The 17,416-nt window shown below is 46.1% G+C and overlaps 1 protein-coding gene across 2 annotated transcripts in view; it reads right to left on the bottom strand.

Moving 5' to 3' along the window:
* LOC137433894 (fibronectin) overlaps positions 1-17,416 on the bottom strand; it is a 270,389-nt gene that overhangs the window by 58,673 nt on the left and 194,300 nt on the right. For both annotated transcript variants that reach the window (XM_078785942.1, XM_078785943.1), the window contains one exon: positions 8,958-9,038. In XM_078785942.1, coding sequence (XP_078642068.1) covers positions 8,958-9,038 — 81 coding nt within the window. The remainder of the gene's footprint in view (positions 1-8,957; positions 9,039-17,416) is intronic.

The raw sequence follows: 17,416 nt of genomic DNA, 5'->3' as shown, positions 1-17,416 counted from the left end.
ACTCAATAAATAATTAATCGATTAATCAATAAATACTTAATAGATGAAATGATTAATCAATAAATCAAAAATATCCTTGATAGCCACATCACTTGGTCACTCATGTCCAAATATTAGCTTCCCAGCTCAAAAGGTGCCTGAGATATTGGCCAAATGAGAAAGAAAATAAATAAATGATTAATAATGAAAATAAATAAATAATAATCATAAAAAAATTAAATTATTAATCAATTTGGTCAGAGAACACATAAACTACCACTATTTCATCAGAATCTGTAACTTAAAAAAAAAAAAATTTTTTGTCATTAATCGAATAATTAAATAATTAATCGATTAATTGATTAATTAATAAATCAAAAATATCCTTTGCAGCCAAATCACCTGGTCATTGGCATGTCCAAATATCAGCTTCCTAACTCAAAAGGTGCCTGAGTTAATAATGGTCAGAAGATAAATGAAATTTAATTAATTAAATAAGTACTTAATTAAACGCTAATAATTAAATAACTCCTCAATTAATTGATTATTCAAAAAACAAAAAATACCGTATTTGACAAAGGACTTGCTCACTACTGTGCCGAAATTTCAGCTTCCTAGCTCAAAGGATGGCTGAGATATCGTCCGGACAACCAAGAAAGAAAACAAACAAACAAGAAAACAAACAAGTACACATACATTCAAAGTACACCGCCCCATGCCAAATAATTAAATATGCTGCAGCGCGGCATTGCCGGGGCGCCTCCGGCGCCCGGCAATACCGCAGTGCAGCTCATTGAGGCTGCATTGGGAGGGAGAGGTGTACACTAATTGATTGATTAATTGTATAATTAAAATCAATAAAAGATTATCACAAAATATTTTCATAATCAATTGGCTAATCGCATAACTAAACCAGTAGTGCTTCATCCGAAGATGTATCTTTTAGAAATTTAATTAAATAAGTCATTTATAAAAAATTAAATAATTAATTGATTACTCAATAAATAATTAATCGATTAATCAATAAATACTTAATAGATGAAATGATTAATCAATAAATCAAAAATATCCTTGATAGCCACATCACTTGGTCACTCATGTCCAAATATTAGCTTCCCAGCTCAAAACGTGCCTGAGATATTGGCCAAATGAGAAAGAAAATAAATAAATGATTAATAATGAAAATAAATAAATAATAATCATAAAAAAATTAAATTATTAATCAATTTGGTCAGAGAACACATAAACTACCACTATTTCATCAGAATCTGTAACTTAAAAAAAAAAAATTTTTTTGTCATTAATCGAATAATTAAATAATTAATCGATTAATTGATTAATTAATAAATCAAAAATATCCTTTGCAGCCAAATCACCTGGTCATTGGCATGTCCAAATATCAGCTTCCTAACTCAAAAGGTGCCTGAGTTAATAATGGTCAGAAGATAAATGAAATTTAATTAATTAAATAAGTACTTAATTAAACGCTAATAATTAAATAACTCCTCAATTAATTCATTATTCAAAAAACAAAAAATACCGTATTTGACAAAGGACTTGCTCACTACTGTGCCGAAATTTCAGCTTCCTAGCTCAAAGGATGGCTGAGATATCGTCCGGACAACCAAGAAAGAAAACAAACAAGTACACATACATTCAAAGTACACCGCCCCATGCCAAATAATTAAATATGCTGCAGCGCGGCATTGCCGGGGCGCCTCCGGCGCCCGGCAATACCGCAGTGCAGCTCATTGAGGCTGCATTGGGAGGGAGAGGTGTACACTAATTGATTGATTAATTGTATAATTAAAATCAATAAAAGATTATCACAAAATATTTTCATAATCAATTGGCTAATCGCATAACTAAACCACTGGTGCATCATCCGAAGATGTATCTTTTAGAAATTTAATTAAATAAGTCATTTATAAAAAATTCATTGATTACTCAATAAATAATTAATCGATTAATCAATAAATAATTAATAGATGAAATGATTAATCAATAAATCAAAAATATCCTTGATAGCCACATCACTTGGTCACTCATGTCCAAATATTAGCTTCCCAGCTCAAAAGGTGCCTGAGATATTGGCCAAATGAGAAAGAAAATAAATAAATGATTAATAATGAATATAAATAAATAATAATCATAAAAAAATTAAATTATTAATCAATTTGGTCAGAGAACACATAAACTACCACTATTTCATCAGAATCTGTAACTTTAAAAAAAAAAAAATTTTTTGTCATTAATCGAATAATTAAATAATTAATCGATTAATTGATTAATTAATAAATCAAAAATATCATTTGCAGCCAAATCACCTGGTCATTGGCATGTCCAAATATCAGCTTCCTAACTCAAAAGGTGCCTGAGTTAATGGTCAGAAGAGAAAGGAAATTTAATTAATTAAATAAGAACTTAATTAATCGCTAATAATTAAATAACTCCTTAATTTATTGATTAATCAAAAAAAAAAAAATAACGTTTTTGACAAAGGACTTTCTCACTATTGTGCCAAAATTTCAGCTTCCTAGCTCAAAGGATGGCTGAGATATCGCCCGGACAACCAAGAAAGAAAACAAACAAACAAACAAACAAGAAACCAGAGTGAAAACTGAGTACTCTCTTTCAGCGTGCGTCACTGCCGAGCACCCTTCGGTGCCCAGCAATGACGATTTGCAATGCCTGGAGATGGCATAGGAAAGGAGCGGTGTACAACAAACAACCAGAGTGAAAACTGAGTACTCTCTTTCAGCGTGCGTCACTGCCGAGCCCCCTTTGGTGCCCGGCAATGACGATTTGCAATGCCTGGAGATGGCATAGGAAAGGAGCGGTGTACAACAAGTACACATACATTCAAAGTACACCGCCCCATGCCAAATAATTAAATATGCTGCAGCGCGGCATTGCCGGGGCGCCTCCGGCGCCCGGCAATACCGCAGTGCAGCTCATTGAGGCTGCATTGGGAGGGAGAGGTGTACACTAATTGATTGATTAATTGTATAATTAAAATCAATAAAAGATTATCACAAAATATTTTCATAATCAATTGGCTAATCGCATAACTAAACCAGTAGTGCTTCATCCGAAGATGTATCTTTTAGAAATTTAATTAAATAAGTCATTTATAAAAAATTAAATAATTAATTGATTACTCAATAAATAATTAATCGATTAATCAATAAATACTTAATAGATGAAATGATTAATCAATAAATCAAAAATATCCTTGATAGCCACATCACTTGGTCACTCATGTCCAAATATTAGCTTCCCAGCTCAAAACGTGCCTGAGATATTGGCCAAATGAGAAAGAAAATAAATAAATGATTAATAATGAAAATAAATAAATAATAATCATAAAAAAATTAAATTATTAATCAATTTGGTCAGAGAACACATAAACTACCACTATTTCATCAGAATCTGTAACTTAAAAAAAAAAATTTTTTTTGTCATTAATCGAATAATTAAATAATTAATCGATTAATTGATTAATTAATAAATCAAAAATATCCTTTGCAGCCAAATCACCTGGTCATTGGCATGTCCAAATATCAGCTTCCTAACTCAAAAGGTGCCTGAGTTAATAATGGTCAGAAGAGAAATGAAATTTAATTAATTAAATAAGTACTTAATTAAACGCTAATAATTAAATAACTCCTCAATTAATTGATTATTCAAAAAACAAAAAATACCGTATTTGACAAAGGACTTGCTCACTACTGTGCCGAAATTTAAGCTTCCTAGCTCAAAGGATGGCTGAGATATCGTCCGGACAACCAAGAAAACAAACAAACAAGAAACCAGAGTGAAAACTGAGTACTCTCTTTCAGCGTGCGTCACTGCCGAGCCCCCTTTGGTGCCCGGCAATGACGATTTGCAATGCCTGGAGATGGCATAGGAAAGGAGCGGTGTACAACAAGAAACCAGAGTGAAAACTGAGTACTCTCTTTCAGCGTGCGTCACTGCCGAGCCCCCTTTGGTGCCCGGCAATGACGATTTGCAATGCCTGGAGATGGCATAGGAAAGGAGCGGTGTACAACAAACAACCAGAGTGAAAACTGAGCACTCTCTTTCAGTGTGTGTCACTGCCGAGCCCCCTTCGGTGCCCGGCAATGACGATTTGCAATGCCTGGAGATGGCATAGGAAAGGAGCGGTGTACAACAAGTACAGATACATTCAATGTACACCGCCCCCATGCCAAATAATTAAATATTCGAAAGCGCGGCATTGCCGGGGCGCCTCCGGCGCCCGGCAATACCGCAGTGGAGCACATAGAGGCTGCATTGGGAGGGAGAGGTGTACACGAATTGATTGATTAATTGTATAATTAAAATCGATAAAAGATTATCACAAAATATTTTCTTAATCAATTGGCTAATAGCATAACTAAACCACTCGTGCTTCATCCAAAGATGTATCTTTTAGAAATTTAATTAAATAAGTCGTTAATAAAAAATTAAATCATTAATTGATTTCATCAATAAATAATTAATCGATTAATCAATAAATAATCAATTAAATGATCAATCAATAAATCAAAAATATCCTTGATAGCCACATCACTTGGTCACTGTCATGTCCAAATATTAGCTTCCCAGCTCAAAAGGTGTCTGAGATATTGGGCAAATGAGAAAGAAAATAAATAAATGATTAATAATGAAAATAAATAAATAATAATCATTAAAAAATTAAATTATTAATCAATTCGGTCACAGAACACATAAACCACCACCATTTCATCAGAATCTGTAACTTACAAAAAAAAATTTTTTTGGTCATTAATCGAATAATTAAATAATTAATCGATTAATTGATTAATTAATAAATCAAAAATAGCCTTTGCAGCCAAATCACCTGGTCATTGGCATGTCCAAATATCAGCTTCCTAACTCAAAAGGTGCCTGAGTTAATGGTCAGAAGAGAAATGAAATTTAATTAATTAAATAAGTACTTAATTAAACGCTAATAATTAAATAACTCCTCAATTAATTGATTATTCAAAAAACAAAAATACCGTTTTTGACAAAGGACTTGCTCACTACTGTGCCAAAATTTCAGCTTCCTAGCTCAAAGGATGGCTGTGATATCGTCCGGACAAACAAACAAACAAGCAAGCAAGAAAACAAACAACGAGAGTGAAAACTGAGTACTCTCTTTCAGCGTGCGTCACTGCCGAGCCCCCTTCGGTGCCCAGCAATGACGATTTGCAATGCCTGGAGATGGCATAGGAAATGTGCGGTGTACAAAAAGAGGGAGCGGAATACAAGATGGGGAGAGAAGGGGAAGCACACAAACATATTACATTTGAGAGCAGGGAGATGTGTGGGAGGGAGAGGGCTTGGGGGGAGGAGGCGTGGGAAGGGGGGTGGGGTGGGGGGGGGGGTGGGAGAAGTATAAAACACGAGGACACCAAGGACTTCCAGGACAGAAGTTGGTATTTCAAAAAAGTGGATTTAGGGTGAAATTAGCGGGAGTAGAAAAGATCAAGGTTTTGGATGGGGGAAGATAAGAGATGGTGGTGAACAGCTGTTTTAAAGACCTGGAGGGTGGATTGGGATTGAAGAGAGCGAGGGAGTTTGTTCCAGAGGCGGGAGAAAAGAGGAATGACGGAGTGAAGGTGAGCAGAGAGTCTTGATTTTGGCAGTTTAACCATAAGAGGGTTGCAGGCAGATCTTGTGCGACCTGTAGGAATATTAGGGGGACAGAGCACAGAGAGAGCTGGGGGAGCAAGGCCAGAGAGGAATCGGTAGAAGACGGAAAGACCACCAACCTGCCTGCGGTGAGTGAGTGAAAGGCCCTTGGAGTTAGCTTCATCGCGGGAGATTCCAATGATTCTGAACGCTTTGGTTTCAACAGCGTGAAGACGAGCTAGGTGTGAGGCAGGAGCACCAGCCCAGAGGGGAGAGCAGTATTCCATTGAGCTGCGGATGAAAGCCTTGTATGTGGTGAGGAGCTCAGATTCAAAAAATCAAAAAAATCAGAAATCAAAAAGAGGATTTGCGGTGAAATTAGCAGGGGTAGAAAAGATCAAGGTTTTGGATGGGGGAAGATAAGAGATGGTGGTTGCCAAGTCTGATCCACCTTCTCCATTTACCATGTCTCCTAGGTAACACAATGTTTTCACACCTTCCAGGTTCACGCCGTCTCCAAGATCCAACTCAACATTTCCTCCAGACAAGAGAGCCAAGAGAGCCTCCAACATCCACCGAACCATTCGCATTTCCACCCTTTCCAGCCTTCGTTGCTGCTCTACGTTCATTACCCATGTCTCGCTCCCATAAATCATAACACTTCTCACACATGCAGCATACACCTTTCCCTTCAGCTTCAACGACACTCCCCTCCTCATCAGCACGCCACTCAGTTCCAGAAACTTCTTCCGTGCACATCTCACTCTCGCAACCGTTGCCGAGTCTGATCCACCTTCTCCATTTGGCATGTCTCCTAGGTAGCAAAATGTTTTCACACCTTCCAGCTTCATGCCATCTCCAAGATCGAACGCAACATTTCCTCCAGACAAGAGAGCTCAGTTCATTGATTCTCAGACATTGATTCAACCGACCCAAACTGGGAGTTCCTGAAAATGATAAGGGACTTCCGGTCGAGCCTAGATTATCAGCCGCTGACTCTTGCTGACATTGTCGAAGAGCAGAGAATCTGTGTCTGCGTTTGAAAAAGACCTTTGAATAAGAAAGAGATGGGGAAGAAGGAGATCAACGTGATAACGGTGTCAAGCAAGGACATATTCATGGTTGACATATTCAGACATTGATTCAACCAACCCAAACTGGTAGTTCCTGAAAATGATAAGGGACTTCCGGTCGAGACTAGATTATCAGCCGCTGACTCTTGCTGACATTGTCGAAGAGCAGAGAATCTGTGTCTGCGTTCGAAAAAGACCTTTGAATGAGAAAGAGACGGGGAAGAAGGAGAACGACGTGATAACGGTGCCAAGCAAGGACATATTCATGGTTCACATATTCAGACATTGATTCAACCAACCCAAACTGGGAGTTCCTGAAAATGATAAGGGATTTCTGGTCATTCTGAGAAGGGAATACCAAATGGGCCAACCTGTTAAATATTTAGGTGGAAATGCAATTATATTAGCTGTGGTAAATTGAAGCAGGTACATATAGTTATTTTCTGAGACTCTTATCCGTCTTTTAAAACTCTTATTTTAAGCCTGGTGTTGGCTTAGCGGTTAGGGTGCCGGCTTGGGATACCTAGGATCCTGGGTTATGAATCTCGGTCAATCGCTGAATTAACGCCAGGGGGGTTGACTCAGCCTGTCATCCTTCCGAGGTTGGCAAAATGAGTACCAGTTCACTGGTAATTACTCCCGCCAGGGAGTAATGCATTCACTCATGTCCGTGTGTGTGTGTGTGTTCGTGTGTTTGTGAAGAAGATATCTGGAAAAGTTCTGAACGGATTTGGATGAAAGTTGGTGGGATGATTGCCCTTGTGATAAGGAAGAATTGATTAGTTTTTGGTGAAGCTCAGGATATTATTCCCGATCCAGGAATTTTTTGAAGGATTTTTTTACTATTGGAAGATAGGGCTCATTTGTTTTAACATTATCTTCTATATGTTCTATATTTAACATTGTCATATGAAAATAATTTTCATATTTGTTGTAAATGTAGTTTAAACTCGTGGTTATGCGTTAGAGTGGTGTATTTTTTTAGCAGCATCGTCTTCAATGTTCATCTTTTTTTCTTCTAATAAAGACATATTCTGTCATTTTAAAACCACCAAAGTGTGTATTCGGTTTCCCCGTTTAATAAAATGTATCGTTTGATACGTATAATGCTTTAAAACTGTTTTGTTTTTGTTTTTGTTTTTTACCTCAGAAGAGATATCAACATTTAGCTCAGCGAATGTCATTCGCGGTGTCAGTATTTGATGAACTTATAAAGACTTAGTTCCAGATTTGTCAATGGCTGAGGTATATTAAGAAACGAATAAAACAGATTTGGCAAAATTCCAACTTTTTTTTAAAAGATCGCATATTCACCCAGGGTTGTGAGAGGCTGAAGAAGAAGAAACCTTGCATGGGCTTCCAGACCAAATAAATAATTCTGGTTCTGGCTCTGCGATCTTCAGGTTTATTACTCCCGCCAGGGAGTAACGCATTCGATCGTGTCCATCCGTGTGTGTGTTCGTGTGTTTGTGAACAAGATATCTGGAAAAGTTGTGAACGGATTTGAATGAAAGTTGGTGGGATGATTGCCCTTGGGATAAGGAAGAATTCTCCCTGCCCACTTCCCCCAATCCCCACTCCCCACTCCCCACTTCTCCCCACTTCTCCCCACTTCTCCCTGCTCTCAAATGTTGTGGTTGTGTGCTTCCCCTTCTCTCCCCATCTTGTCTTCCGCTCCCTCTTTTTGTATATTTTGTTTGTCTGGTTGATTTGTTTGTGAAATAAATGTTAGCTCTTTCACGAGCTTCGATTCAGGATACAAAGGAAGAATTGATTAGTTTTTGGTGAAGCTCAGGATATTATTCTGGATCCAGGAATTTTTTGGAGAAATTTTTTTGGGAAAGATTTTTTCTGTTTTACTGCATTAAAGCTTTTATTCTTATTCTTAAATGATGTTTTTCTCCTCTAATTCCGAGATATATCAAAATAAATTCTCTGACAGTTAGGGCCTACTTTCTTTTTCATTTATTGTTTTGGGGAGAGGGGATGTTAAACAAAACGTATTATTCCAACTAAACCCACGGCGGGAGTATGCGCTCTACTGAGTGGCGTTCTCGTTCCGTGTGTCGCAAGAGGCGACTAACAGGGTTGGTGGCAGGAAGGGCATCCGGCCATAAAACATTGCTTCAAAAAGGGACCAAGGTGCCCGAAAAAGGCCAACCCCTGCTCTGCGGGGGAAAATGGCCTCTAAAGGTGGTATGTATATATATATACACTCTTATCCGTCTTGATCATCACTCTGTGAACATGTCAAAGCAGTACCTGGTTGAGGGATTTCTGCATGATGAGCTTGGGGCATCACTGTGGTCAGCCTCGTTACCACACCTCTGGCCGCTGCATACTCTGAGGACAACAGGAATACAAACACAAAGTTAAGATGTAATGTGACTATAACTATACTGTTTAATAAACTGCAGCCTGAAATTGAGCCCTGATGACTGACTGCAGTATACTCCTAAAAACATACAACGTTATACACGTTTTCACTTCCTATTGCCAGAATGTCCTCTAATTTATCATCAGCAATATCCATAATAAAGTTTACATGAAGTCAGAATATGCAATTGTTCCCCAATGCTGACAGAGTGTGTAGGAAATACATAATGTTAGACTACAGTGGTGATTTATAAAGACTTGGTTAGTATTTATATATGATTAATACACTGATTGATTGAATCGATAGGGTGTGCATGTCGAAGTACACACATAATGGGCCAAATGGCCTCGCTCTGTGTCCAAGTTCCTTGTGGTGCAGTGGAAGAACCTCGGAGTGGCACTTGACATGGTGGCTATGAAACTCATTCGTATTGTTGTTGCAACCCAGCTGGCTCACTAATGACCTTCAGAGGAGAGGTAAGCCACCTGCTTTGCTCTGGTCAGGTTTACGGGTCATGACAGTCCACACTTGGTGGTTGATTCTTAATTCCATCTGGGATGAGGAATTTAATTTAAAAAAACTCTCAAAACTAAATTAAATAATAACTAGAAAGAATCTGAAAATGTGAAGCCCACCCATGGCTGCTTTGTATTCAGACGTCTTCTTCTTTCATATGCGAAGCATGACAAAAAGGATACGACAAAATGACGAAAAAACCCAAAATGGAAATTGATTATTTTATGCAACCTTGAACTTCGACCCTTTGATCGACAAAGAAAAAAAACAACCGGCTTCTAGCTTTTGATTGGTGAACCAATTCAGTGATACAATATGTAAATTCTTAAAATTTCAGGTTAATTGGATGAAAATTGATGATTTTATGTGACGCTGCCTTTTGACCTTTTAACCAAATTATTAATCTGTCTTCTCAATATTCTCATAATAAAGCTTTGCTGAGGATTTGATGACAAAAGCTCGATTGGTAAAAAAAATAAGTTATGGCCCGGACGGACACACACACACACACACACACACACACACACACACACACACACACACACACACACACACACACACACACACACAGAATGACAGACAGACACACACACACAAACACACACACAGAATGACAGACAGACACACACACACAAACACACACACAGAATGACAGACACACACACACACACACACACACACACACACACACACACACACACACACACAGAATGACAGACACACACACACACACACACACACACAGAATGACGGACACACACACACACACACACACATGTGATTGCAAAACCCCATCTCCCGCTGTGCATGGAAGGAACTAATAATAATAATCTCGTTACTCCCACCAGGGAGTAATGCATTCGATCGTGTCCGTGTGTGTGTGTGTGTGTTCGTGTGTTTGTGAACCAGATATCTGGAAAAGTTCTGAACGAATTTGGATGAAAGTTGGTGGGATGATTGCTCTTGGGATAAGGAAGAATTGATTAGTTTTTGGTGAAGCTCAGGATATTATTCCGGATCCAGGAATTTTTTGAAGGATTGTTTACCATTGGAAGATAGGGCTCATTTTTTTTAAACATCATCTTCTATATATTCTATATTTAACATTGTGATATGAAAATAGTTTTCATATTTGTTGTAAATGTAGTTTAAACTCGTGGTTATGCGTTAGAGCGGTGTATTTTGTTAGTAGCGTCGTCTTCAAGGTTCTTTTTTTTTTCTAATAAAGACATATTCTGTCATTTTAAAACCACCAAAGTGTGTATTCGGTCTCCCCGTTTCATAAAATGTATCGTTTGATACGTATAATGCTTTAAAACTGTTTTTGTTTTGTTTTAACCTCAGAAGAGATATCAACATTTACCTCAGCGAATGTCAATCGCGGTGTCAGTATTTGATGAACTTATAAAGACTTAGGTGAGTTATAAGTGTGACAAGCATGTGCACGGGATTCTTCCCAGAAGAATGAGTGGTCGCATTAGCTTGTACAACTTAAAATGAGCGAGTTTTGTTTTGACGTTTGGGCCAGTTTTACATGTTGTATCCCTAAGGAATGAAACGAACGTTTTTCCTGCTTACAATTTTATTTGAAGTCACACGTGCCTCAAAATACACTCACTTATATAGAATTGAACGCTGAACCCGAAAATGTAAGTGAAATTGCCTTGTTTTTTAACATTATCTTCTATATATTCTAAATATATATCTGTGCAGTGTCTGTCTTGTGTTGTCTTGTCTTGTCTTGTGTTGTCTTGTCTTGTCTTGTGTTGTCATTGAACTCCTCCCTCAAACTTTTGTGAAATCGTACTATTCCAACTTGACCCACGGCGGGAGTATGCGCTCTACTGAGTGGCGTTCTAGTTTGATTAGTTTAGCATTCCCATCTGATCGCAGCTCACAATGCTGGGATCCCAGGTTCAAATGTCAGATGAAACCATGTTGAATTGTCTGTTATCTCCTCATATCCTTGTCATTCATTCAATAGTACTCACTGATGTCCGGTAATCTCCTTGTCCTTTTGACGTAATGTACACAAACTCTGCAAGGAGCCCTCCCTATACATGTGTGAATAACGATCGCGATAACAAGAAGTAAAACTAGAAAGCATCGCAAAATGCAAAGTGTTGGCATGGTACTTAAATTAGACTTGATTAAAGCAACAGGTTAAAAAAAGTAAAATTTGTTAATGTTCTGCATGTCATCATACTAAAATACACCATTTGTGTCTGTCCGTCTGTCTGATGAATTTTTGACGCCAATACATTCCGTCCTTACTTATCCAATCTCAACCAAACTTGACAGGATGACCAAGGGTTACATTAAAGCGCGGCGTTACGCGCGCTGCTTGCGAGCAAGGAGGAAGCGGACAAGCGGTAACTTATAAGCGTCTTTATTTCAGGAGCTCACTGTAACACTGGCCCGCCCCGGGCTGGGCGCCCGGTGTATATCATGAGGCCACGCCTACCCCTCTAGCGTGGCCACCGCCCACTTGGTGCGCGGAATGATGTCACCACGCCAGTGGGCTTTTGTGTCCGCCACACGCGCCCCCCCCCAGAATTCCCGCGCACCTGGAGGGCCAGTTTGCGGGGCAGACGAATGACCCGGCCGAAGCGCCCCCTGGCGATCGGCGGCGTCCGGGGTGCAGGGATGCCAGGTGGGATGCCCCTGGCTGCCCCTGGGATGGGTGCAGGACCGGGTGGCGGCGGGGCTGGGCGGTGCCGGGGGTCCGCCCGCAGGAGGGCGGCCCCGACGTGGGGGTCGGGCCACTGGCGGTGGATGGTCCACATCGAGGTGGGCCGGCTTGAGGCGGTCTACCGAAACGCGGTCAGGAGTACCGCCGATGTCCAAGGTGAAGTGCTTTGCCCCGGTCTCCAGCACGCGGAAAGGCCCGTCGTACGGGGGCCGCAGTGGTGTCCGATGGGCATCGTGGCGGACGAAGACGTACTCCGCCGTGCGAAGCTCCGGGGCGACGTGCGTCGGTGGGTGCCCGTGGCATGCCGTTGGCACCGGGGCGAACCTCTGGGCGGTCTCTTGCAGAGCGGAGCGCTGCTGTGCCGCGGACCATGGTGCCGTGGAGTCGGGGAGGAACTCGCCCGGCACCCGCAGTGGTTGCCCGAAGACCAACTCCGCCGCGGATGCGCGCAGGTCCTCCTTGGGTGCCGTCCGGAGGCCCAGCAGGACCCAGGGGAGCCTGTCGACCCAGCCGCCGTCGCGGAGGGTGGCCCGGAGCGCGGCCTTCAATGAGCGGTGAAATCGCTCACACAGGCCGTTAGCCTGGGGGTGGTAGGCCGTGGTTCGGTGCAGCCGGACCCCGAGCCCCTGCGCAACCGCCCCCCAGAGCTCCGAGGTGAACTGGGGGCCGCGGTCGGATGAGATCTCTGAGGGGGCGCCGAACCGGGCGACCCAGGTGGCGATGAAAGCCTGCGCGACATCGGCCGCCGTTGTCGACGCCAAGGGCACGGCCTCCGGCCACCGGGTGGTGCGGTCCACCATGGTGAGGACGTAGGTGAAACCCCGCGAGGGGGGCAGAGGTCCCACCAGGTCCACGTGGACGTGGTCAAACCGGCGTTCCGGCACCGTGAACGGGGCCAACGGGGCCTGGGTGTGCCGGTGCACGTTGGCGCGCTGGCACGCGAGGCACGTCCTGGCCCAGCCGCGGACGGCCTTCCGGAGGCCATGCCATACAAACTTGTCGGCGATCAGCCTTTGGGAGGCCCTCGCGCCCGGTTGGGACAGGCCGTGGATGGCGTCAAACACCTGGCGCTGCCAGCCCGCGGGCACGATGGGGCGAGGGCGCCCGAGGGAGACGTCACACAAGAGGGCCGCGCACGCGCCGTCGAACGGCCCCTCGGTGACGCAGAGGCCCGTGACGGCGGTCCGCAAGGCCTGGACGTCGGGGTCAGCGGCCTGGTCCGCTGCCATCCGGGCATAGTCGATGCCGAGGTGGACTGCGTGGGCGACGGCCCGGGAAAGGCAATCCGCCACCGGGTTGTCCTTCCCCGCGACGTGCTGGATGTCCGTCGTGTACTCGGACACGGCCGAGAGGTGACGCTGCTGCCGGGCCGACCACGGCTCGGTGACCTTGCCCATCGTGAAGATCAGCGGCTTGTGGTCGACGAAGGCAGTGAACGCACGGCCCTCGAGCAGATGGCGGAAGTGCCTGACCGCCAAGTGAAGTCCGAGCAACTCGCGGTCGAAGGTACTGTAACGGCGTTCGGGCGGGCGAAGCTGCCGGCTAAAGAACGCCAGCGGTTGCCAAGCTCCACGCACCCATTGCTCGTGCACCGCGCCCACCGCGTAGTCCGAGGCATCGGTGGTGAGGGCGATCGGTGCATCGGGCGCCGGGTGCGCGAGCATGGTGGCGTTAGCCAAGGCGAGCTTCGCGCCCGTGAATGCCGTGTCCATCTGCTCGGTCCAGGTAACGTCGCCTTTGCCCGGCTTACCTCGGAGAGCTTCGTGCAGGGGGCGCAGGAGCTGGGCGATACGGGGCAGGAACCGATGGTAAAAGTTCACCATGCCCAGGAACTCCTGCAGCCCTCTGATCGTGCGGGGGCGCGGAAACCCCTTCACCGCCTCCACCTTGGCCGGCAGGGGGACGGCTCCGTGCCTGGTGACACGGTGCCCCAGAAAATCGATTATGGCGGCGCCGAACCGGCACTTTGCGGGGTTCACAATCAGGCCATGCTGGCCCAGGCGTTCGAAGAGCGTGCGGAGGTGGCGTAGGTGCTCTTCGCGGGACGCGCTGGCGACGAGGATATCGTCCAGGTAGACGTAGACAAAATCCAAGTCGCGCAGGACGCTGTCCATCAGTCGCTGGAACGCCTGAGCCGCATTCTTCAGACCGAAGGGCATGCGCAGGAACTCGAAGAGTCCGAATGGCGTGATGACCGCCGTCTTCGGGACGTCCTCTGGCCTGACGGGGACCTGATGGTAGCCGCGTATGAGGTCCACCTTCGAGAAGAAGGACCTGCCCGCCAAACGGGCGGAAAAGTCCTGAATGTGGGGGACGGGGTAGCGGTCGGGAGTCGTGGCGTCATTGAGACGGCGATAGTCCCCGCACGGTCGCCATCCCCCGCCGGGCTTCGGCACGATGTGCAGCGGCGACGCCCAAGCGCTCTCTGAGCGCTGAACGATGCCGAGTCGCTCCAGGGTAGCGAACGCCGCTTTTGCCACCGCCAGCTTCGTCGGCTCGAGGCGGCGTGCCCGGGCGTAGACCGGTGGCCCGACGGTGGGGATGTGATGGGCCACCCCGTGCTTGACGGCCCCCGCCGAGAAGGTGGGCCGCGTGAGGGCCGGGAAGCCGGCGAGGAGGCGGGTGAATGTGTCCGCTGCCGGAAGCGTACAGACCAACGTGGCCGGAACCGAACCGTTCGGCAAGCCGCTTGGCAAGCTGGTTGAGCTGGGCAACGCACAAGCGAGCGAGCTGAACGTCTCGGCCTGGACAAGACGTCTGCGCTTGACGTCGACCAGGAGCCCATTAGCGCACAGGAAGTCCGCGCCAAGCAGTGCCATGGGCACGTCGGCGGTGACGAACGTCCATCGGAAAACCTGCCCTCCAAACCGCAGAGAGAGGCAGCGTTTTCCGTACGTACGGATGGGCGTCCCGTTCGCGGCAAGCAGCGCGGGGCCCCCACCCGCGGCGTGCTTGTCTGACGTGCCGGCGGGAATGACACTCACCTGCGCTCCCGTGTCGCACAGGTAACGGCGCCCGGAGAAGGTGTCCGTTATGAACAGCAGGCTGCTCGAACGGCCGGCGCACATCGCCACTATTGAGCGCCGGCCCGGGCGTTTCCCGACCTGTTGAAGGAGCATGGCGGATGACACTGCCGAGCTTCGTGGCCGAACTTGGCGTGGAACCAGCACCAGGTGGTGGAGCTGGAGGACCGCGGCTGCCTCCGCCAGGCCGGTGGAGTTGGCGGGTTTCCCCGCGGTGGCGGTTTTCGCCGCGGCGGTGGGCGGGGCGTGGCGGCGTTCACGAGGTGCGTATCAGCATGCTGCGTATGCTGTAGAAGCTGATGCTGTGGAACAGCAGCATCAGCAGCATCAGCCTCGAGGGCCGTGACGGCCACGCCGACTCTCGCCCGCGTGTCCGAAGCGGCGAAGTACCTGTCCGCCTCGGCTGCCTATGCTCGGGGTTCCGTTAGCCCGGTCCCGGCCAACGCGAGGCGAACCTGCGCTGGAAGTTGGCGACGGAAAAGCGCCCGGAATAGAGAACCGGGGGCTTCGTCGCCCAACAGTGACAGCATATGGTCCATTCGGACCGACGGGCGCGTGTCACCGAGCTCGGGGAGATCCAGGAGGCGGTCGGCCCGTGCGTCGTCCGTGAGGCCGAACGTGGCTAGGAGTAGCCGCTTGAGTGCCTCGTACTTGTGGCCGTCCGGTGGGTGGCGAAGGACGGACACAACTCGAGCGGCCGTGCCGGGCCCGAGGGAGGCGACGACGTGGCAATAGCGCGTGTCATCGCCGGTGAGGCGCCGAAGCTGAAATTGGGCTTCGGCCTGGACGAACCAGACTTCGGCCTGAGCCTCCCAAAATTCGGGAAGTTTGACGAAGTTGGCCATGGCAATGGCGTCACATGTGGAAGGATCGCTCCGGCAGATCCAACGTCGAGGGGGTCACCAGTAAAGCGTGGCGTTACGCATGCTGCTTGCGAGCAAGGAGGAAGCGGACAAGCGGTAACTTATAAGCGTCTTTATTTCAGGAGCTCACTGTAACACTGGCCCGCCCCGGGCTGGGCGCCCGGTGTATATCATGAGGCCACGCCTACCCCTCGGGCGTGGCCACCGCCCACTTGGTGCGCGGAATGATGTCACCACGCCAGTGGGCTTTTGTGTCCGCCACAACATAATGAAGGTTGTAGCGCACGTCGGAACGGCATCAAACATAAGTTTGTCAGCCCACATCACCAGGCTTCAAATGGCTTGGCCGAACGATCCGTAGGAATCATCAAATCCGGATTGCAGAAACTTCAGGAGGGAACCCTGGAAACAAAGCTGTCTCGTCTCCTGTTCAAATACCGCATCACGCCACAATCAACAACCGGTGCAGCTCTGTCTGAGTTATTGATGAAACGACACTTGAGATCGACACTTGACAATCTCAAACCAGACATATCATCAAATGTTTATCAGAGCCAGCTTAATCAAAAGTTGGTGCACGATAAGACGTCCAACAGTCGATGTATCAACATTGGAGATCCAGTGTTTGCCCGAAATTTTGGTGCAGGTGCGACGTGGCTACCGGGGGACATCATCGAGAAGCCAGGTCCACTGTCCAGTGTGATTCGCCTGCAGGACGGCCGCGAAATTCGTCGACATCAGGACCACATAACCTACCGTCACTGTGAGTCGATGGAGCCTGTAGCATCGTCACAGTCAGGACAACAGTTCGACCCGCCACTGCCGGAGATCGTCGTGGCCGCTCCAGCCGGCTCGGATGCCCCGAAAACCTCTGCGAACGCTACAACCTTCGTGGAGACCAAAGGAATCACCTCGGACTCTGTATCCACTGGTACACCGCGACGCTCAATGCGTGAGAGAAAAGCATCCGACCGGTTGAATCTTTGAAGATGTTTTTTTTTTCACGTTGACACATGTTCTATTTTCACGTATTTTCATTATTCTCATAACCGTTTGCACACATATTTTCACATGTTTTGGAAATGTTGCTTTTGAAATGTCAATTCTGGAAATCTAGCACGTATTGCTCGTGGTAATTTTGGACTTAAAGGGGAGGATGTCATGTATGCAGTGCAAATATTCACCGTTGTATCCCTACACCGGGACCGGGTTGTATCCCTACGCCAGAGCTCGGATGGCGCTGCTGTGAA

The sequence above is a fragment of the Myxine glutinosa genome, chromosome 10 (genome assembly GCF_964187855.1).
Source record: "Myxine glutinosa chromosome 10, kmMyxGlut1.1, whole genome shotgun sequence".
Classification (NCBI taxonomy): Eukaryota; Metazoa; Chordata; class Myxini; order Myxiniformes; family Myxinidae; genus Myxine; species Myxine glutinosa.
The sequence above is the reverse complement of the archived record's forward strand: the minus strand, read 5'-3'. Positions and strand labels throughout refer to the sequence as shown.